Raw genomic sequence first — 23,617 nt, 5'->3', positions numbered from 1 at the left:
TTTTAGAAGGGGCTGAATTAGAAGTCATTAGTTCCATAGACTAAAGTAGGGTAGCCCATGCTTCAGTTATGTTCAGTGCCATTAGACCCTATCCTTATAGCTAGTTATGCTTATTGAAGCTTTAACAACTTCTGAATTATAAGTAGCTAAAAGTTACAATGCTAAAATAGGAGAAGTCTGAAATAGTGTGCAATGAAAACTAAGCCAGATACTCAAAGAAAGGATATAAAGCATGGCAGCTAGGCTTAATAGAATCTTCATTTATCAGTAAGTGCAGTTTTAAATGTATTGCCTTTGCAGGGCCATACTTATGAACGTAGGCATGCAACTCTTTAAGTGACAGAATAATCATCAACAAGTAAAATTTCTTCATAACTCTCCACCCTTTAAACACAGTGAGAGATCAGCACAGATATGCAGAACTAATACATTCTAACAGAATTTGCATTGCCAGATCTCTACTTTAGGAAATCAGTAACAAGCTCCAGGAGAACGACTGAGTATTTATAAGCAATGAAAGCTCTCCTTGCTTTGAACCATCCACTGATTTAGCATCTAAATTGAGAGAATAAAGCTCAATAAAAACGTGAATTGACTGCCAAGCAACAGCCACATGCATTTTAGGCAATAATAGAAAGCATAAGGAAGCCAGTGATTGCCTTCATCTATTGGAATGGGCTCTTTGCCCTTTTTGAACAAACATCTGAGTCGGACCAGATAAACTCGGACCTGAAATGACCTGACCTTTCAACTCATTGCCAATCACCAAAAAATATAGACATCAGATTAATAAATAAATTAGGTTTTTTTTAAATAATGTCCTCCTTACAGTCTGCATGCAACCTGTACTGGATAAATAGATCAACATCCTAGATTCTACCTAGCAAAGACAGAAGTTGCCACTAAATCCCTGACAGATCAGTTCAAATGTAGCTTAAACCTGAAATGAACAGACAAAAGCCTGTTAAACAGTTTTAAAGCTGCCTCAAATGGCTCACAAACACACATGTAGAAAATCAAGTACTCTTTTGAACTGGTTTGCTGTGAAGTGGGTTAACGTTATGTGTGGACATAAACCATTCCATAATATGGGTCTGGTTGGTTTTTCAGATCTCCCACACTGAATGGCTTCTCTCCCTCTTCCCTCTGCCACCAACTGCTGTAACTGGCTGCTCTGCTATGTGGCCAGACAAAACTCTACTGCCATTTCCCATTCTTGCCCTTCTTAATTTTGTTGGCACTTTTAAAAGTCAATGAGCTCCCTTGCCCTTTTTCAATAAAAGTGATCCTACTAACAACTGGTGTCCTCACTCCTATGCAACTATGGCCCCTGGAATCCCCAACCATGGGGTCTAAGCAGTCCCCTTCTCCAGACACCCCAACCCAGGCCAGCATACTGCAAAATTTTGTCAAGTGCAGGTTACTGAACTTTACACTGAACTCATGCTTTGGAGAAGGGAAATCACAGAAGTGAAAACATCCCTAACCACAGGTCGCCCACCCCCTGGGACACTGACCCTCCCCACCTCAAGGCACGCTGAGCACTCACTCCCACCCCCTGGAGTCAGAATGACAGCACTACAAAACCTAAAAAGGTGACCCTTTTACCTGAAATGCTAGGGCACCATAGGTTTGGTCACCTCTGACCCACAACAATTGTGAATTGTTTCCCCATCAGGGATATTTTGAAACAGTTCAATTGTTAACATGAATCCATACCCTCATTAGAATACTTATGATGGTCTGTCTTATTTTCATGCAGATCACTAGATGGGGTGATATTCTTATGATCATGTATCATTTTAGAAGAATCAAAGGATATGCGTATAAAAGTTACCAAAAGGTAAACTACAGCATAAGTTTACAGCATGTAATATAGTCTGTAGTAACTGTATATGTACATGCCCTTACACCACAGTAAATGAAAGACAGCTACCCTATTTCACCAGGGTAATCTGCTTTGTATTTATTGCAGAGTAAGAACATACATGTAGGGGTAGGTATCACCACAAGGTAGGTAATAAATTACAAGTTCACACTCTGGCCTAGTTTACTTGTTCATGTATCCATATCCAAAATATCCAAGACACAATATACATAATATCCACAATCACCCTGTTTTGGTATGGTACATGAACTTGAGTTTTTTCTTTGACTAAATTGTCAAAGATGAATGTATTTCAGTACTAGGCAAAATGATATATTTGTATTTATTTCATAAAATCTCTTAGGGGGAAAAAAAAATACTCTAAAAGCATCTAAAGGCAGTCCCGGAGATTTTTCTGCAACAAGCTATGTTTTTAATCCTTAGCAGTCAATCATTAGATAAACAATGTAATACTGTATTAACGTTAAGAGGATTTATTTCAGGTCAGTACTTTTTTCAAAGTATAGCACCTGTTTGGCAACAGAACATTGCACCTCTCACTATTCCTCAGAGACCATCTGAAAGTTGGGTAATAAAAGTTGATTTCTGTAATGAAATAAAGCAGTACTAAAAAACAAAACAAAACAACCCCCCCTCAATCAAAATCTTACCTCTCCTTTATATTCCACTGCTTTTATTCCTGCATATATTGGCACAAAACTGCTTGCTAAGAGGACCTAGAAAGAAAATAAAAATTGTTAACAGTCAAAGTCATAATATTAATCATTCAACATATGAATTTCATATATTTGGAGAAAACCATTGTAAAGCATATTTATGTTTGTTGATATAGTGTATATGAAAACATTCTTAGCTATTTCACTATACCCCAATACTGAATATTTATTTCAACATTTTGTTATGGTTCCAGAAGCACAAATATGCCCCAGTGTGAACTTGTGTCAAATGCTGCCTGAAGTTAACACGGCTGCCAATTGGTAATAGGCCATTCAAGCTGGGGAATCAAGGGCAACCAGATGTTTTACCAACTACATCATTCCCTGTGAGCCAGTAGTATTAGAAATTTGAATACATTAATCATGCTAGCTCAACATACTGCTGAAAATTGGGCAGACTTTTCACTGTTTGGTTAATTTTGCAAATGGCATCTCAAAGAAGGAACATGATACAAATGAATCATGTCATCAATTGAACAATGTTTGCCTTCTAAGAATCGGTGCTACCTTTAGATGGACATTATCTTATGATATATTATATTCTCATAATCAAAATTTTATTTAAAACATACACATTATAAAAAGATGCATTACATAAAGTTAGACAACATACTGCACTATGCATGTAGAAAATATCTGGCAAAAAAAAAGAATGCTTTGGACTTAATCTGACCACATAAACAACAATGCAACATAGAACCATAGAATATTAGGGTTGGAAGGGACCTCAGGGGGTCATCTAGTCCACCCCCTGCTCAAAGCAGGGCCATCCCCAATTTCCCCATCCCAGCCCAGATAGATCTAACATGACTCTAATGTGATCCTCTCTCTATATAGTAAATTATCTGTGAATGACAGCAGGAAGTTCCTTTTTGAACTTTAAGTTGGATAAACTAGGGTATGAACAAGGGTAATTTCTAATGTTGGAAATTTCTGGGCAATTTTCAAGTCTAGGAATCTTTTTGGGAGTGGCAGTAGTACAGGAATTCTAGTAGTCAACGCTATCCCCTGGTCCCTACACTTTGTCCAGACTGGAGTGACCCAGGCTCAGGAAGGAATGGAACCCAGCCACCCAACTCCTACTGGTTCCAGAAGAAGGTGAGCTGCTGCTGTTCTGCATGCCTTCTCCAGGCCAGGGTGACTCAGGTCTCAAAAAGCCACAGGGAATATATCCCTGTTGCTTGACTCCTCCTAGTTCAAGAAGAGTAGACAAGCAGAAAAGCATACCAGCATTTATTCAGAAGATCTTTCTCCAAAATCAAAAAGGTTTGCTGCAGGAGAAATTGAATGAATGATTGCTCACTCCTACTTTCTACTGGGACAGTAGTGATTCTCCCAGTAGAAACACATATATGGCCATAGTTAACAAGCAGATTCTGGCTGTTGCACATACATATCCACAAATGCACTTACACACACATCCCTATGTATTTAAGGGTAAAATAAAGAGCAAATAAAAATACCACTAAATTTTCTTAATAGAAAATAATTCCAAAGTATTGCTTATTTCAAACCTTTAGACTGCTAACAGGGCCCTGGTATGGTAATCAGTCAACATTACAAAGGAAAGGACTTTGTCTTGAGGTAGTTTACTTTTCCTAGAGACTAGAACAATAATCTGCAATGGGACATGTACCTAAAAAATAATTGTTCCTTTTGTCTACTGTAATTGTGAACTGTGTCATTCACCATGTACTGCTGTTAATCTATTTTGCCCTGAGAACAGAAGACACAACTGCTTTCTTCTTCCACAACCCACTAATTTTAAAACACTGCCACATAAACAGTATACAATAGTCAAGATTTCATAAACTGGCATCTAAAAGGTGGGCTGATACAGTCACACTGTGTAATGTACATAGATAGCTCGATTTCTAGAACGTCAATCACCAAGCAAGCTTTCACTGACTCCAAGTGTTCAGGAAGAAAGAAACCCTCCCTACAAGTGCCACTGCTTGCAATCTGCCTGCTACATGAGAAACAATTACAGCAAAAGCTTTGTTATCCAGCACCAAGGGGAATGGAGGGTTAGCTAAGAGGCGTCTTTGCCCCTCCTGCCACGTCAGTATGCTGGGGGACAGGGAGGGAGGCACACTGGGGAAAGGCTGCTTTGCCCCGGAGCTATGGAGGCTCAGCAAAACCAGAAGTGCCACGGGGGGGCACTTCCGGTTTCGCTTTTGCCATGTCAACTGGCATGCCTGTTTGTAAGGTGCCAGATAACACAGCTTTTCTGTACTTAAAAATGGAGAAGATGGCACTAGTGCAAGAACTGTAAAGGTGGGTAAGAAACTGGCTAGAGGGGAGATGACAAGCTTGAAAAGTCTATGAATAGAATGATAGTAACAGTCTGGAGAGAGAGCTGATGACCCAAGAGATTTCTTTCAGTCGTATATCCCTACCCAATCAGAATATTTTCAAACACCAATCTGTCAAAAGTGTAGGGGACTGTTTTCCAGAACTTCTTTAAATATAAAATACATTTTCCCTACCTGCCCCCAGAACCATCATTTATATTTATTTTAGATTAGCATATAGTTGGAATCATGACCAAAGTCTAAAAGAAGGGGACATCCAAGATGGAAACAAGAAAAGAGAAAAAGATAATACCAGGGACATGTCCCTCCCCAGCTCTATTTGATTGTATTTCATTTGCCCACTCCAAAAAAATCTCAGAGTGGTTTACAATATACACATATATACATGCACATATATATAGGGGCTTAGTCTGTCTATCTGTCTGCCTATAACACTCTTGGAGCACTGATTGGTTACTGAAAAAAACAGAGTGCTCCAAAAGCTTTCCAGACAGGAGGCGGTGGTAGCAGTGCACTGCCATGATGGTGGGGACAGAGCAGGGGGGGGGGGGAGCCAGGCCAGCGCTGCTTGCCTCACATACCCTCCGGCACTTCTCCCTGGAGGTGGCGGCAGCACAGGGTACTGGCTGAGGGGGACAAAAGGGAAAGCGAGGCATGCCTCCCCACCCCAGCTCCTGGAAGGCAGTGGCGGTGCAGGGTGCGGCACAGGGTGCTAGGTGGCAGCGCTCCATCCCCGTCCACCCCCTCCCCCCATCATTCCTGAAGGGCAACTGGCGTGCATGCATGCGTGCGTGCGTGCGTGCATAAAAAAAAACCAGAAAGGGTATTAAAAAAATACATATAATGAAAAAACTACCCTCCAAATAATGCCTCCAAAATAAATCTGGCCTGCCCAAACAGAACATTTTTCCATCACTCCTGCAAAACATCAAAACTGGAGCTCTGACAGGCCTCACGGAGTAAGTTCCAGAGCTGAAGAGCAAGTATCAAAAACACCACTCTGCATGTTTTTCTTTAAAGAAAACAACTGGTGCATAGATGGTACACCACTGCTTTTATTTGACCTTAAAAAATTTGATGGGAGATAAGGAAGGACATAGTCCTTTATGTATATAGGACCAGGATCATTTAGGGCTTTATAGGCTTCTACACAAGTGTATTATGCTTATCTATCACCATACTATGCAAAGGCTTAGTATCTGAATGAAATATACAGATCAAGTGATATTTAGATGGATATAGGCTTATGTCCTTTAAATCAATCCTTCAGTCTCTTCCTCTACTGCTTATTGTGAAAAGGATAAAATGCAATATCAAAACATATAAACAGTGAGCAAATCTGGTAAATAAGGTTACTATTTTGATCTACTGAAACCACTGGTTACTGCATTTTATGGTTTTAGACTGCTCTTCTGAAAAACAGAAAATTATAAAGAAGCATTTTGAAAGAAGCTGAGGGCGATACATACATTTAAGGAATCCTTTTTAGCAGAGTTTGCAGAAAGAAAGGGCAAAATTTTGCGTGTCTTATTTATGTAGGCAGTTCCAGCAGAGTCAATGGGATTACTTGAGGGAGTAAGAACAGGATTTAGCAGAGCTAATAAAATACACCCTAGGCTTTGGAGACAGTCATATATTTTCATTTACAGATATGCTGTGCAGCTTTGTTACCTTAATGAGATCCTCCCTAGAGGCAAAATTTGAAACCAAGTAATTTTCTCCATTTTTAGTGTTGGTGATTGATACATAGAGACGATTCCCAGCTATCTCATGAGCATCAGAAGGAAGAATAGACTCTATACCTCCCCTAAAGTAAAGAAAATGATAAACATTATTCATCATTAATTATTAACTAGCTTATAAATATTTGAGGGGAGAAGGAAAGAATGTTGAGATATCCACGGCACAGAAAGCTTTCCATACTCTCTATTTTCATTTATTAAATTAAACATAAAAGTAAAACTTAAGAAAAAACATTAAGATAGGTACCTAAGTCTTTTCATGAAATCGTAACCTGGCGTTACTGCGCCAAAGTCCAATTTTCTAGTTTCTTCTGCAAAATTATAGGTAAATTCCTTACAATCCTGAAAATTAAAGTATCTGATATTAAAAATACTGTAGTTGTGAAAGACACATGCAACTACATTACACCAAAAGTTAGAAAGTTATGGATTAAAGCAACTAACATTCAGATAACAAATTAATGGTTAAAAAATATTTTATTTTAAGAGTTAAAAGGCAACAGATGAAGTCAACATTTGCTTACGTGCCATTATCAACAAAGCAGATGTGCTTAAGATTAATGAGTTATTTCTCCACAGAACAGCAACTCACCTTGTGTTTATTATATGGGAACTGTTTAAACAGGAATTTATGTAGGTATAACTCATTCCTATTTGAAGTGAAGAAATCCCACAGGTATTTTGCTTATTAGGAACTATGAGAGTTTGAAGCCTATTGTTCTATGAATGCCACCTGTTACACAGTGAATTTAGAAGTAATCAAAACTTGATGCTGTAAAAGTTAGCTTTTAGATCTGATTTCAAGTGAATAGTGTTCTCTTATCCTAAGTACAAGTTAAATACTAAATATGGATGTGACAAACTTTAAACACACACATACTATATAAATCAAATATACAAAGTAAAATCAGCAGGTATAAAAGAAAAAATTTAAAGACTCTTTCCTCGCTAATAAAAAGCATACAACTAAAAATGTATGCTCTTACTAAAGACAATAAGCAGCACAGGTATATCTGAATGTGGATAAGAGACAGATTTACAGCAGTGTATAAAAGGTCATATTGTATGTGACCCACAAGAGGCTAATCAGAGCCTATACTACCTACCCTTAGGGTTTCCGCAACAATCATACTTTAAAAACCACTTGAATAATTTAAATTTCAACTATGTAAATACTAAGGACCAGATCCCTAAGGCAGCTGAATTCAATTACTTTGTGTATGGGAAAGGTATTTTTTGTGATCACTTAACAAAAGTTACATTTACTTGCAAGTATTCACAAGGTTGCCAAGTCTCAGTTTCATACCAAACCTTGTGTTATTTAATATTTTAAGATTCCATTACATTACAATCTAAGTTTTCAGCTTTTTTCTTTTTAGTCCTACTGGTTACACAGAAAAGCTTGACCATGTAAAACCTGATGTATCAAAAACCAGAAGGCAAATAAAAGGAACCCATCATTTATTAGTTCTTATAGTGCTTTTTGAAGTTCTAACTCATGACTCTGAACAAATGTTAGGAATGCTGTATTCATACCTATATCTTCATAGGATTTTGTGAAGAGATCTACATTTATTTCAATGATTTGAAGTACTTACAGTTCAGTTTTACACATTCATCAAATTGATTTAAGAGATATTGAATGCTTCAAATTTGAACTTTTTTAAATGTTTAGTCATACATCTAGAAATAGTTCAATATTTCTTGATTATTGACTTCCTGCCTGATTAAATATTAAATTTGTTGGGAGGAAACCGGTCATTTTTTCGTCACTGGGGTACAAAATGTGTTCATTTTTTATTAATGAAAATAAAGTTAATTCTCAGAAGTGGCAAAAGATTCTTAGCCCTGAAAAGAGAAGTATCCTATCCGCAGAAGCACGTGTTTGAATTTTTGGAGCACTGGTAGTCCATTCCACTCATGTTTTAAACCTCACTCAGTGCAATCATTTACTGCTTAAGTGAGAGCGGGGACTTCAGTCTACATGTGCACGGTGTATAGATTAGAAACAAAGGTATCAATTCATGCCAAACGAGGCAAACATTTTTGTGCCACTGACAAATTAACTATATTTTAACTGAAACTAATTATTTTGGCTGTGATTCAAACCATCATTAGATGGAAACCAGGACACAGGCTGAAGTTGAATTTGGGCCCTAAAGACCCACTGCCAATTCCAAATCCTGTTCCTTTCAAGTGTGTATGCAAATTTATTAATTACTGTGAACTCCTTTACTACATGTCATAGTCTATTCATAAGAAGAATATTTCAGTTTTGCCTCCAAAGTAGATAGTTTTCTTTCTCAACTACTTAGAGTTACACTAACAAGATACCAATTAAAATGTTCAAAAGTTCCTTCATGACTTAGAAGCTTAAAGTTCCTTTTTAAAAAATGACTTAGGCAAAATTTAGAAAATGTTTCAAGAGTAGCTAAAGAAATGAAGAAGGGTTAAGTGCCCAATCCACTTGGTTTTTTTTTTTTGTAAAATATCTAAGCGCCTATTGGCACCTTTACATGTCTGAGTACCTTTGTAAAATCTGGCTCCAAGACCTTTAAGTTTCACTTTCAGCAAATACTCAGGATCCCAAGTCTTTCTGAAAATGCTATTTGAAAAATCTCATATTAAAAAGTTATGCAATTACAGCTTTATTTACTCTCAGCCTCACTCTTTAGAGTCACAAACCCATACAGGTTTCCTTCTTCCTTCCCTCCATGCCAGGCCACCTGTTCCCTCCTCCACTTCCTTCCCTCCCCCTCCTGTAGCCTGGTCCAGTTCCCACTGCACCAGCCACACCTACTGGATTAAGCCCTCTGGCTGGTCCAGCCCAGAGATGGACCTGGCACTGCCCATCTGGCCCACAAAAAGGTTGGGCACCAGTAGTTTAGAACATTCTTTGTTCAAAGAGCCTTCCTTCAACCTCCCCTCCCACCCACACACACACACACACACACACACACACACTTTTTTGTAGTGTTAAGAACAAAAAGGTTAATAGAAATTTCAACATCATTTTAATATTTCAATGAAATACATTTTATCCACTAGGCTACACTATTTTTGGTTGACATCCATGGGAATGAAGTATTTTGTTCCTTGGAGAGCTCCCATAATTTTCTGTGCAACTGAAACAGAATGACTGAAAGGTTAGTTTAAAAAAAGGAACAAAGGAAGTTCAACTAGTTCAGTGAGACTGACCTTTTTTGTTAGGTATGCCACAAATTAAGCCCCATGCCCTCCCCAAGTGCCACCCCAAATCTCCTTCCCCTGCCTGATCCACTGTTCCACTTCCTTCCCCATGTCCTATCTGCTGCTGTGCTGCCTGCCTCCTCTCTGATCTGCAGTGCACCACACAAAAATGCTGTCTCTGCACTTGTAGCATGCATGCTCCAGGTTGCCCCCCTTGCCCTAGTTTACATAATGATCTTTTTGTTTTCAAAATGTCATGAATCAGATGTCAGACTTATTGTAATGTGCACCATACTTGAACAGAAGAGTGAAAACCAAAACTACATTATGTGAAAAAGTCCTTATAAAAATAGGACTGAAAGAAAGAAAGAAACAAGAAAACAACCAACCAACCATTTCCAAAAAAATCAAGGGAAGCAGAAATGCTACCCTGGGTTGGTAAAAGCTAGTTAGCTATCATGCATAGTATAAAGCAAGAAGCCAGATGCTTCTGCAAGGTTTAAAAAATTCACGAGGAATGAAATCACTTTACAAACCGCAAATGTCAAAGTATTTGTTTGGCTTCTATCTATTCTAACCTGAAAAAGTAGTCAGATTCAAATATAGGACTCAAAAAACTTACCCAAAGCCTGAAAAATTTTGGATTAAGCCTCCAAAAGGAAAAGTGACCTGTATAGCATGCTTACCATGAGCATTACCTCCCTCCCTCCAATTTAATAAAACCCGTTTGAACTTCTATTTAGCTGAACTTAACTTTGTTTTAACAAAGTTAGAGAGAGAAAAAAAAATCACTTTAGGCAAGTTATGAACAATTAATGGGTCTTTAATTTTTATCAGATTACTAAAATGAATACTAAAAACCAAGGAATTTTAAATCACTTAAAGACATGCACCCCAGTGAATGATCATTTAGGAACACAATTAGAAGGACCTCCTGGGCCCTTATGTATGCCATAATATATAAGTCTGGTATAATTTTGCCAAATGTTTAATATCATATTTACATTAATGTGTTCAATGCGTTCACTAGGTCAACTTTGGGCCACATAAGAAAGTGTAAAGTGGTTCTAAACAAGCCAAGACAGTGGTGGAGAACTGCTTCTGAGGAGAAGAATTTTCACCAGCGAAAAGTTGGGGAAGGCAGCTGTACTGTTTCCTGTACTAGGTGTTTATGTTTCTAATCCAAGTTTAAACCATGATTGTTTCTGAGGATAAGACATGCATGGAACATGAAGGAGGTATAGCACCACACAACTCTGCTGTCTGATTCTCTAATCAGCAGGGATCCAATTTACATATATAAAAGGTAACCCAAAATCCACATTTTTCCATGATTAAAATAAAATGCCACTAATATATAATTAGTGGTGTTTCATTTTAATCATGGAAAAATGTGGATTTTGGGTTACTTTTTATATCTGAAAATTGGGGATTTTTTTTTTTTTTTTAATCAGGAAACGAGGATCCCTCCTAATCAGATAAATTAGAGATAATAGCTCTGAGTCCTAGAGCTTAGACAAGATGGTGATATCAAGTCTTACAGATGCACGTGTTCTTTGCCTTATTTGACTGGTATAGTTTATATTCCTTGTACCTCCTCATTAAAAACAAGCAGGAATATATACTTACAATATATAGTAACAGCAATTAGCCTTAGGACAAAAAAATCGTGACTAATCTTTTTTAAAGCAAACTTCAAGTTATCATTTAAAAAAAAAAAAAGGTCTCCATATCTTTTCTATCCTTATACACTCTCAACTAGAAGGGAGTGCGTACATATGTTTAAGGTATAGTTATATCTTTATAGACCTCAACAAATATCCATTCATACACAACTTTAAATAGTATTACATTCAAGCAAGTGCATATTTTGTTGTAAACGTTTCACAAGTTGTTTACAGAATACACATGCACACATTTGTTAAGGAAAGCAAAGGGTTTTCAAAACTGCTCCTACAAGAAAACTAAAAGGTACCAGTAAATATAAAAGATGTCCTAAAACTACCAGTTACCTCTATTTTTTCCGGCGCTGTTAACAGAACTGTGGCAGCCAGCGATCCCGCAGAAGCTCCTGCAAAAGCCTTCACAACCTTCAGTAACTTCTCACCATGCCTGTAAAAAGCAGCTGCTGCCCCCAAGTGGTATATACCCAGAAACCCACAAGCTGCAAATGATAGATTGAGATGTTTCATTTTTTCTGTGGAAATAAAATTTTGCAATCAGGAACAGATCAATTAAGTGTTTTAACATGTGTTTACTTTTTCTGCATAATACCTACATAAAATGAGAAACCCCAAGAAAAGTGGCTTAATTAAAAGACAAATGGAAGTTGTAGCTGCTCAGAAGCTCCAAGCCTCACAGCACCTGTGTTTAAAAATGGTTACCTGAGTTAAGCATAATTTTATTCCTGTTGTTCTACCTGAAAATGTATTTCGTCTGTAGAACATTGTTTTAGGTAAACTTATTTATTTTGTTAATTTAAAAAGGCCTAATATTGTGTAGCCAGGAGCGACATTTTGCCATTTTACTTCCCATCCACAGAAAACTTAATAGATGCAAACATATGCACCACAGAAACAATGATTCTGGTCATTTTCCAGAACCATATGAAGCACAGATACAATTTCTAAACCATCTTAGGCACAAACCAGGAGCAAAATTAATTACAAGTGTTGGAATATATATTTCCCAGTGTTGAACCTAAAATAGTACTACTGAGAAAAAAAAGTATTTCATTATTAGAACTGATACAACTTAACAATGTTAATGTCAGTATCCAACAATTCTGAGAAATTTATACAAAGGTCATTTGTTTTTAAGAGAAAGAACATAAAAGCTATAAATACTTCTATGATAAAGCAAGAGCGAGAGAAAGAATTATAGATAAGTAAATGCAAGCCACTGTACATATTCTAAAGGAGTTATTAGTTTTAGATTAACATTTTATTTAAACAAAATTTGTGGGAGCTAGGTTTTTAGCTTCTTTCTCAAGGGCAAATATTATACTACCTTGAATTTATGTGCAGTTAGGGCAGAAATTCTCAGCCAGGGTGTTGTGGTACCCTGGGATGCCAGGAATTCCTTTCAAAGATGCTGCAGTGTGCTGGGCAATATCAGCACCGTATCATGCAAACACCCATGCATGATTAACAAGTTAAAGAGATTTATAAAAGTGCATAGTGTCAAAAGCATGCTGACCTGTCATAGTCTAAGCTCTTTGCAACACAACAATTGCTCTATTTCCATAGTAAAAAAAATGAGAAATAAGAGCTGGCATCTTCCAAGAGGTGCCTTGAGTCTAATGAGGCTAACCAAGCAAGTTAGCTGAATGATGGCAAAGCAGGATCTCTCATATTAATTTTATTTCAGTCTAGCTCCATCCCTCTTTAGAACCAGCCTTCAGGTAGTTGAAAGCCACTATTAAATCCCCCCTCCATCTTCTAGTTTGAAGAATAAATAAGCCCAGTTCCCTCAGCCTCTCCTCGTAAGTCATGCCCCAGCTCCCTCACCATTTTTCACAGCCTTCCGTTGGACTCTGTCCAACTTGTCCACAACCTTTATGTAGCAGGGGGCCCAAACTGGACACAGTACTGATGTGGCCTCACCAGTACAGAATAGAAGGAAATAGTTACTACCTTCAATCTACTGGCAATGCTCCTACTAATGCAGCCTAGTATGAAGGTAGCCTTCTTGGTTAGGGACAGAAATTACACATAAACTGGTTTAAGTGATCAGAAACTGGTTTAGACCTGTAACAGGACAGGTGTTCAATGCACACAAACCAGTTTCAAAATGGCTGAAACCACCTAGCTGGTTCATGTAATGTCTGTCCCAGACCCCTTCCTGGTTCAACTTAAACCAGAGTCCCTCAGCATCCAGGCATGCTCTCTGGGCTGGGCTCTCTGCTCCAGTGGAGCAGGGCTGACCCTGACCCTCTGCTCCTCAGCCCAGCAGGAACAAGCAGGGGCTGGGGGCTGGCCAGAGAGGGTTTTAATTCCCCCCTCCCTGTCCCACTGGCAGGGACTCAAGCTGGTTCTGCCAGGCCCTCCCCCACTGCTGGTGCAGTGGCCGGCCTGTAGGGCCCCTGAGACAGAGGGATTATTACTTTCTCTTCCCCACTGTCACCGGGGAACCACAGCCAGGTCTGCCGGTCCTGACCACCACTGCTCACTCCCTGCGCAGGGCAACTGGCGGAATAAAGGCCCTAATGAGGGGACAGGGCTCTTGATGGGGGCAGCAGCCCATCATAGTGTCAGGGAGCGCAAGCCCCTTCCCAGCGGGGGGGGGGAGGGGCTGCACTGAGAGGCTAGATGCCCCCCCCTAGCACCACCGCTGCAGCTCTGCTCACCCCACAATGTGCCCCCCCGCCCACCAGGAGGGGGCCTGAGCTCCCCAACACTATAACAGGGGCTGCTGCCCCTATCCAGGGACCTGCCGCCTCACCGCTGCAGCAGCTGAGGGAAGCTCGGTCAGACACTGGCTGACAGGAACCCTTGGGCAGGGGGTAGGGAACAGGATTATTCCCCCCTCTCACTGGCATCTGGCAGAAGGGACAGGAGTGGGCTTATCCTGCCGCTTGCCCTGCACATGGAGTGAGTGTCAGCAGTTGTGGTGGGCAGACCCCGCTACAGTCTCCCAGGGGCAGAGGGGGGAATAACCCTCTCCTCTCTGCCTCAGGGGCCATGTCCTGCCGCTGCAGCAGTGAGGGGGGAGCGCCAGGCAGATCCCAGCTCGGTTCCCTGCTAGTAGGACAAGGAGGGGGAAAACCCCTTCCAACTAGTTTACGCCAGGCTACTGCTGGGGCCTGGCCATACCCCCTGCTCCTCCTGCTTTCCTGCAGTCAAGGGTCTGCTCTAGCACCCCCCAGCCTTTGGCCTGAGCCACTGCAGGAATGTGCTTGCATTTCATGAATGATGTAATGTTCACTTCCAAACTGGTCCAATCTAGGCAGGTTAGACTAACCTGTAAATATTGAATCAATTCAGGCTCAAGCTTTTTGACTGTCTGTCCCTTAGACCATGATAAGGACACACTTGGCTCATATCCAGCTCATTGTCCACTGTAAACCCCAGGTCCTCTTTCAATAAACCTATTTATGGCAATGTACTTAACCCCATATGTATATATTTTTAACAAGTCTTTGATTACCTCAAGGAGAAAGCTTAGGAGATGGCACCTAGACTACTCTAGTTTTAGTGTTTTGTTAGAGAACAAGTGTCTTAAATGGAGCAAATTTCAAATTTTTTTATAGGGCTGAGCCTACTGTCAGAATTTGTGGGAAACAAGAAACCAAACCAAAGTTATGTCTCTGTTTGCACAATGAAATTTTAGAAATAAAACTCCCATGAGTGCTTTCATTGACTCACTTAAACCATAGAGAGAAGTCTGTCCAGTACTCTCAGGCTTCTATGTAATACAGTGTAATGGTCTAATTTGTGAAAGTCTACTTTAAAAAAAAAAAGAAAAGAAAAAAGGGTTCCTTCAAGACGAAGTAAGATAGAAATCAGTGGGCATATCTACACATGGTATTAACAGGCAACAATAAACTGCAGAGTTTATTGCTCCTGGGAAGCTCCCAGGCATGTGGTTTACATGTACACCCGGAGCACAGCACACTGAGCCTGGTTGGAGTAGCCCTGGGCTGGCAGGCTGACCTCCTCTGCCGGCTGGGGCTGCTGCGGAGGGGCTGGCTGGGGCATGAGGGTGCTTCAGTGCAGTGCTAGCTGACAGGCAGCCCCCACACTGAAGTACTCTCATGCCCTAGCCAGCCGGTTCAGTGTCTATTCTTTTGCTGCTGCGCACAAAGATCTCCCTCTGCAGTGGGGTAGAACTTGTATTTACAAGTCCTACCCCACTGCAGAGTTTATTAGTTTTGTGCATCCTAATAAGAATGCATGCATAGATGCCGAGACAATTACTGTGTGGTTAATTAGGCAACTGTGCAGTAAACATCTTGTGCAGATGTGCCCAGTAGGAATAAGTGAACAACTCTGTAAAGGATGAGAACATGAGTTTGAGTATCTGGAAAGCTGAATCCTGATAGTTACTATCAGAACAGCTCTTTAATAAAAGACATAGCAAAGTTCTCATATCCCACCCTCCCCTGCCCCAATTCCCACTATTTCAACTTAAATGCCCTGCTTGTTTCCATACAGGAAATGAAATCCTACCTTAATGAAGTCAATAGCAAAACTCCTATGGGTCTACTAACTCATTCTTAGGGAAAGAAAAGGTGTCAAGACTGATTATCGATATGTTTAGTTTTCACCTTCAGAAAAAAAATTGGTTAGAACTTCTTTTTAATTCCTAGAATGTTCATTCACAGCACACAGCACCATTAGTGCAGCTAGCACAAGGACTTGATCTGTGTTAGGGATTTTAGGCAGTACTGTTACACAAATACAGTACAGCCCATATGCTTTGTAGGATTAGGTTCCTTATTCTGTTGTGGAGATGAAGGGTTTCTGAAGTTAATAAGGGTATACAGAGCCATAGCAAATAAGTGCGTGGAACAACAGAGGCTCTAGCTCTTTGTTGAGGTTTTTATTTCAAAAGGCACTGCTCCTCCCATCAGCTGTATTAGACTCCTGAAGAGCTCCAACTGATCAGAGAAACTGTAGTAAAAGCGCTTTGTAGTAAAAACCACATCAAACAACTGAATAGCTCATCCTTAATTTGGCAACCTGCTGTGAATTAAGCAAGTTGCAAACCACCCAGATAGATTGGGTTCTACCATATCAAAGACTTGATTAATAAAATTCCTTACAACCTGGGGAAAAAATAACTTACCCAATTGCTTTTTTAGCCAATTTAAATAACTTAAAATGTAAAGCAAGTAACAATACAAACTTTATGAATAAAAATACATAAGGAGAATCATTATTAAGCATACCAGATATTGCTAAAGGCAAATGTTTAATATTAGCACATTGATTATTAGGTACTGTCTGCTGCACAAGTTATTTTCCATTTTAATTTAGAATTTATCTTGAGTAAGGCTGTGCAAGGAAGGGATATAAATGTACAAGCCCCACTACTAGTAAGTTTATAACTTTCCAAGGATTGTAAAAATCTATCAATTAAATTAGCATCAAGAAATCAAGTAGCAGTTGTCATTTGAGATTCTGCTTCTAGTTTCTCATTAAAGCCAGAAAATCCCAAAAGGATGGACTACACTAAATGCAGAGAAATGGATTCAAAGCCTACTTATGTCAGATTTCCTTGACTTCACTGAGCTCTGGCTTGGGCCCAAGGAGATGCCAGGCTTCATTTCCCAAACATTGGGTGCTACCACACATATTAAATAGGCTCAGAATGACAGAATAAATATTTGTTGTCCAACAGACTATTCCAACTTCTTCAGAATCATCCCCACTTCTCCTCCATCCCAAAAGACTATGAAAATACTAATAATGGAATCAATTTAACTGTAAAAATATCAAAGTTGAAAAATTAATTTAGAATTTTAAAAGAGGCAGAATGGGACCGATGAATTATAACGGTAAATTATATTCTATTACTTATTAGGATTACCATATTTACAGTTCCAAAAAAAAAGAAGACGGGGGGGGAGGGGGGGGGGGGGGGAAGGTGCACTCCTCACTCCAGACCAGCAGCCTCCTGGCACTGGCAATGCCCCGCACTCCTGAACCATAGCCCGCCCCCGGTGCCCTTCCCTCCCTACCCATAGACCCCGTGCCCTGCCAGTTCCCCTCACTCCCAACCCATGGTCCGCCCCACTCACCCAGGCCATGCTGGTGCCCCTCATGCCCAACCCACAGCCCCCTGGCACTGCCAGTGCCCCGCACTTCCAACCTGCAGCCCTCTGCCCCTCCTGGTGCCCCTCACTCCTAAGCCACAGCCGCCAGCTCTCCCCAGCCCTGCTGGAGGGGTCCCTCAGCTGCCCCCATCCCAACCAGGCCAAAGCATGGTGGTTCCAGCTTCTACTCAAGGCAGCAGAGTAAGTCCAGCCCTGGCGCGGACTGCAGGGAGGAGGAGGGGAGGCCTGTGTAAACATGTCTGGGAAAATCTGGATGTATGGTATATATATAGGGTTACCATACATCCAGATTCTCCCATGTTAAATTTTATTTTTTTAAACTGTCATTTTCCTGATTTTTACCCTGCTTTTTACCTTTTCATAATTTCTATGCTCTTAAAATAACTGTTAAAAACTACAAAAAACACTTAGCAGCAAGAGTGATTATTGTCAACTTTTTACAGAACCAATCTGTTTGCAAGACACATGAATCCATATTAAAATAACCTGACAAGAAATAAAAGATACCCAGAGTCTAAAAAAAGGAAATACCTTTCAGTATATGTTGTTTTTCATCGCATTGTTCCTTGGGATCCTTTCCAGATGCTATTTTAACTCCTTCTGCATTAACAGTTGCTATCATGTCCATTATCATCTGCTCAGCCTTTCCCCAAGAAATCTATATCCATAGAATCAAGAGTTAATTTTTTGAAAGAAGAACAAAGGAAATTGGTTCAGGAAAACCTTATTTTTTGCTGAAATACTTTGAACAAGTATCTGAACAGGAGGTAACTGAGTTCTTTGCAATTTGCTGAAGACATTTTCTTTAGAAAGAGAAAGAAAAGCTCCACATTTTGTACATTTGTGGGTGCTTAGCAGGTTCAAGTGTTATATTACTGAATGCTGGTTCACCAATACATTACTTGTTTTTGAAAAAAAATATTAACCTGAATTAGGTGCCTAAAACCAGGTAGAGTACATTCTGCCTCTAACAGGGGCTGAATTGTATAATTTAAACTGCCATTTCCCTCTAATCTGGATTTCATCTCTTTGGAGATCTGTTCTGCTCTGATCCTGCCTTTCTAGTCTTCACCTCTTTTTCTATTGCGTGTTTCATACCCACATACACTGAAGAATTTTTGTTTCGTATATCACTTTAGATAATGCTCTCTTAAGAACTCATTTTAGTTAGTCTTCCACTAGTGATCAAGTATACTGTACATCTATTTTTACTTTAAGAGGAAAAAAACCCCCTTCAAACTGCAAGATGTGGGGAAAACCAATGTCTTCTGTTACCTCCCTTCCCTATTCTTCTTTCAGTCATTTTATTAAATTAGTGTCAGAATCAGCAATTCAGGCTTTTACTCATATAGGTAGTCCTCAATTCAAGATTGCAGCCAAATGATCAAACTTGGGACTGTAAGTTCTAAAGGAAGTGACCTGGTCTCTGGGTGGAAGAGCACCATCCATGCCTAGAGCACTATAGAAAGAATAAAAAAGATACTTACACTACATGTGGATTTAAAACGTGTGGTTTTTAGACTGCTGTAGTTCAAAACACCAGTCCGAAACTGCTGACATTTTAGAAGTATGCAACCACGAAGTCTACCTTCTTTCAGTTTAATCCATTGCCTTTGAGTATTACATATTCTTTTAGTGGTCCACATCCTCTGCAAAGCAGCTTGTATTTCCAGATGATAAAGAACTTAAAATGAATGTGTTTGGAGCAGGGTCATCTTACTGCCACAGACATATGAACGACTTTGCTGTTAGACATTGATCATAAGGCACACTTCCTACCATCCAATAACAAACCACACACCTAGTTAAAAACATTACAAAAGATACAAATTAAGTGGTCAAAATATAGTTCCACAGTAAGGCCCTAATTCTGCAATGAGATGCATATTTCTTTTGGATTATATTTACACTTGTAGAAATATTTATTCGAGAAATGAAGCACCTATGGGCAATAACAAGGGAACTTCAGTTGGCTCTCTGTAATGTCTCTGGCTCCTAAACTGCCATGAGCTGGTCAGTATTTTTATATACCTTCATAAACTCAGTGCTTTATGCTTAAGTCCATAAAGTTCATGCTTCAAACTAACCAGGGCCAAGCAAAACTTAAAAACAAAAACAGAAAAGCACAAGTAAAGCTCATTATAGTTACAGCAAAATCTGGTTAGTCACTGGGATAGATTATCAATATGGTGTTATTACTTAACACACAGAATTGAAGCCAATCCTACTGATTAACAGATGACATATTAGCCAGTCTTTGTTTAGTAGTCATCTCCAGATGTATAAACATAATACTAATGGTCATATTGGAATTCACGCATTACTTGTCAACTTAAAAAGGTACCCCCTGTAGAATCTGTCAAGCCATCTAAAGATCACAGAACCATAGAAAATTAGGGTTGGAAGGGACCTCAGGAGGTCATCTAGTCCAATCCCCTCCTCAAAGCACATCCCCACACCCGAGCCACGGCTTTGTCTAGCCAGGTCTTAAAAACCTGACGATGGTGATTCCACCACCACTCTGGACAACCTGCTCCAGTGCTTCACCACCCTAATATCCAACTTAAACCTCCCCTGCTGCAACTTGAGACCATTGCCCCTTGGTCTGTCTTCTGCCGCCACTGAGAACAGAAAGCAGCTTTAAGCAACGTTTCCGGCCCACCTAAACATAGATGGAACAGTTGATCATTTGCAAGAGTTATCTTCTATTCTGGTGATGAGTTTATGCAAAAGTGAAAAGCAAAATTTTTTTTGTGTCATTTCTTCATAACCACATTATTCTTACATGGCAAGCAAGCACTCTTGAATTTTTTGTAGCAAAACAGTCAACAATTCAGAATGCATACAAGAACTGTGCGTGCAAACTGTAATACATTTTTTCTAAATGTTAAAAATAATTTTCATTGTTTCAATGTGGCATTTAAAATATATTTTACAAGAAGTTTAAAATAGCTTAGCTTCCTGGGATCACAGACAAAGCAAGGCATGCATTTGAAAGCTTTTCTAACTTCATCCCAACGATAATTGGTCCAATCAAAGATATCACTCTAAGAAATTCTTGCTTGTCACACAATTTCTGGACTGCCATGGCTACAGCACTCTTACACAAAATTTACCTTTAAACACTGAAAATACAATTTTAACTGGGGGCAAAAAAGGGCCCCAATCCTGCAAACCTCCATTTGCTGAGCTTCTTTCCACCAGTAGTCCCACCGACTTGAACTCAATGTTCACATGCAGACTATTCATGGCATCAGAGCCTACATCAGGAATTTGCAAGATAGTGGTAAGGTATGTTAGGTCCCTGCTACACATGACATCTATAACACGATTAACTGGTTAATCGTGCAATAAATTTGGACTGTCCACACGTGCACAGTAATAATCACACAATTAACTGGTTGATCACACAAAAAATGTAGCTCAGTCACATATGCAAGGTGCTTATCACGTGGTAAAAATGACTATTCAGCCATCAAGAGGCAGCCAGCTATAAAGTTAGTGCTTGAAAAATGTGTAAGAAGAATTTTTTCCAACTATGCAAGTTGATCTAATAAAAGATATTGAGTTTACCTGTCTGCCTATGTCCTTAGACCAACACAGCTACAACTTACAACCCTGAAAAAAAATGTGTAACAACTGTATAGCTGGTTTCTATCCAGCTTTAATTTGAACATGTAGTAGGGCTGCTAGACACAGACATTTTCAGAGCTACCCAGTAATCAGTCTACACGAGATGCTGATTGTGCAGTAGCCAAAAAAACCTGTCCAGTAGTGTGGCACAGCACAGATAGTGCCAACAGTAGCATCACTTCAAAGATGCTTGCACAGCAACTCTGCTTACTGTCCATTTATTTAGTACTAAATAAATGTGCATTAACAACTGCATCATAGTGTCTTGTGTAGACGCGCCCAATCGGCCATAAATACAGCCCAGGCTATGAGCATGATCCAGCCTTACAGAAAAGGCCCTTCTGGCACAGCTACCAGGTTAGGGACACTCAGTCTGGGTGGCAGCAGCTGGAAGCCCCCCATAGCCAGGGGGCGAGGGCGAGGGCAGGGGCAGGAGGAGGCGCCTGTGCCCTCTCTGTCTGTGGGAGCCCCGCTGAAGAGCAGAGGACAGCAGCGTACAGCAGAGCCACTAACAGCAACCCCCGCAAGCGGGCCAGGGGAGAAGGGGGCGGTTGCTAGGAGACCACGCAGGCGGTTGGTAACGACCGGGGCCTTCAGCGAGCAGGCGCACTGCCCCCTCCCTTCCCCCTCCCTCCGCGTGACGCAACGCTGCTACTGGCGGGGGGGGGGGGGGGAGGGCGTCTCCAAGCAACAGTCATCCCCGCCCCACAGGCTGAGCCCCCAGCCTTGTGACGTACCTAGCGTTCTAGGATGTCGAGCAGAGGCGCCACCCGCGCCCAGCTAGCCCTCCCACCTCTCCCCGAAACCCCGCGAAAGTGCCAGTGCGCGCGCGCGCGGGGACAATTATGACCGGCAGCAACGGAACGCGGGGTGGGGGTGGTGCTCCCCGCTGCTTAGAGCGCGTGCGCAATGACAAAGGTCCCTTTGCCTGCCTTGGCACCCAGGAAAGACTAGTCTGTCAACACGAGTCTTGAACCACAACCTCCTTCGCCCCCCAGCTGCACCTCTTGGGAGCGTCCTTATCAGGGATCCTGGTTTTCTCTGATTTAAAAAAAAATCCCCAATTTTTGGGTTAAAAGTAGTAACCCAAAATCCCCATTTTTCCATGATCAACATGAAACACCACTTCATCTATGCATTAGAGGTGTTTCATGTTGATCATGGAAAATGGGGATTTCTGGTTACTTGTTTTAACTCGAAAATTGGGGATTGTTTTTTGTAATCAGAGAAAAATGCAGGATTCCTGGATTATGTTTCTGACTATAAGCAGAAGTCTTTGCCCTTACTTAGGGTTCCCTTGTAATCCACTTGCCATTTTGGAAGGAAAGAGATGTTTGGCTTTATTTGGGGCCAGGTGCCTGGCTGTGAAATAAGTTCAGGCTGCTAGCTTCAAATGAACTTATTTGGGCAGGAAAAATCTTGATGGCATCTTCCTTCCAGCCCCATTGAATAAATGTTTTGCCAGCTTATCTCACTGAATTCAGTAGTGGTAAGACTACTGCGAATGGTGGCTTTTACTTTTTGGATGGTTTTTAAATTACATTTTATCCTCGTTCAGCCTCAAACATGCTAACTTTAATGGCAAATATATGTATAACAATCATATTTGTGCTAGCCCTGCAAACTCGTCTGACTTGATGAAAAAAGTCTTGCATTTGAAAGTTTATCTAACTCTAGTTTAACTGTACACTTGATCCAATACAAGCTCTCCCCCTAAGAAATTCTTGGCTGTCACATTCAAGTATATATTACTTTATGAACTGTTCATGCTGAAACTGATGAGCTGGCATAATTTGTTTTTTCATGTGATGGCTTGTATGTCATGTCAGTTTTTAAGTTAAATGATGTTTGAGGGGAACGGGAATTTAATTATCAGAACACATTTGTTCTAAGTGGAATAAAGAGTGCTTATTTAAGAAGGGAGAATTTAGAAGCATTTAAGAAAAATCTGGTTCATGAGTCAGACTTACTTTTATGCAAGTAACAAAGATGGAGATCTAAAGCTGTCATTAAGTAACAGCCCTTTCTGGGAACAATAAACCATCATAGTTGTCTATCTGCTGTAGACACTGTTGTCTGAGACTAAAAAAAGAGTTTTATTTTGTTGTTGTTGGGTTTTTTGTTTGAGTTTTTTTTTATTCCCTACAATTCTGGCATTAAAACTGGAATTAAATACTTGTTTGCTATGTTCTTCCCTAAGTGCAACTTTATCAGTAAGATGCTATGATTGCAAACATCAGGTGTGATTGATCACAGTATAACTCCAATGCAATTCCATTGTTTTTAGTAAAGTTCATCAACAGACATACACTAGGGCTGCCTATACACATGCTTGTTGGTGTTCTAATTAGAAC

General features: G+C 40.2%; 1 protein-coding gene across 6 annotated transcripts in view; it reads right to left on the bottom strand.

Moving 5' to 3' along the window:
- The window catches only part of PNPLA4 (patatin like phospholipase domain containing 4), a 35,162-nt gene extending 13,073 nt beyond the window's left edge, over positions 1-22,089 (bottom strand). For 2 of the 6 annotated variants that reach the window (XM_019495126.2, XM_059720931.1), the window contains exons 1-8: positions 22,001-22,089; positions 20,747-20,890; positions 19,118-19,431; positions 18,162-18,288; positions 11,863-12,047; positions 6,909-7,003; positions 6,591-6,726; positions 2,539-2,604 (exon numbers count right to left, since the gene is read on the bottom strand). In XM_019495126.2, coding sequence (XP_019350671.1) covers positions 2,539-2,604; positions 6,591-6,726; positions 6,909-7,003; positions 11,863-12,047; positions 18,162-18,288; positions 19,118-19,276 — 768 coding nt within the window. In that variant the 5' untranslated portion in view covers positions 19,277-19,431; positions 20,747-20,890; positions 22,001-22,089. Of the gene's footprint in view, positions 1-2,538; positions 2,605-6,590; positions 6,727-6,908; positions 7,004-9,189; positions 9,267-11,862; positions 12,048-18,161; positions 18,289-19,117; positions 19,432-20,746; positions 20,891-22,000 lie in introns of those variants that run through there. The other 4 variants (XM_014602727.3, XM_019495125.2, XM_006274638.4 and 1 more) reach the window with 4 other exon arrangements.
- Positions 22,090-23,617: the final 1,528 nt, after the last annotated feature.

Source organism: Alligator mississippiensis, chromosome 1, assembly GCF_030867095.1.
Source record: "Alligator mississippiensis isolate rAllMis1 chromosome 1, rAllMis1, whole genome shotgun sequence".
In the NCBI taxonomy this organism is placed as follows: domain Eukaryota; kingdom Metazoa; phylum Chordata; order Crocodylia; family Alligatoridae; genus Alligator; species Alligator mississippiensis.
Note: the sequence above shows the minus strand (reverse complement) of the source record. Positions and strands in the feature narration are given on the sequence as shown.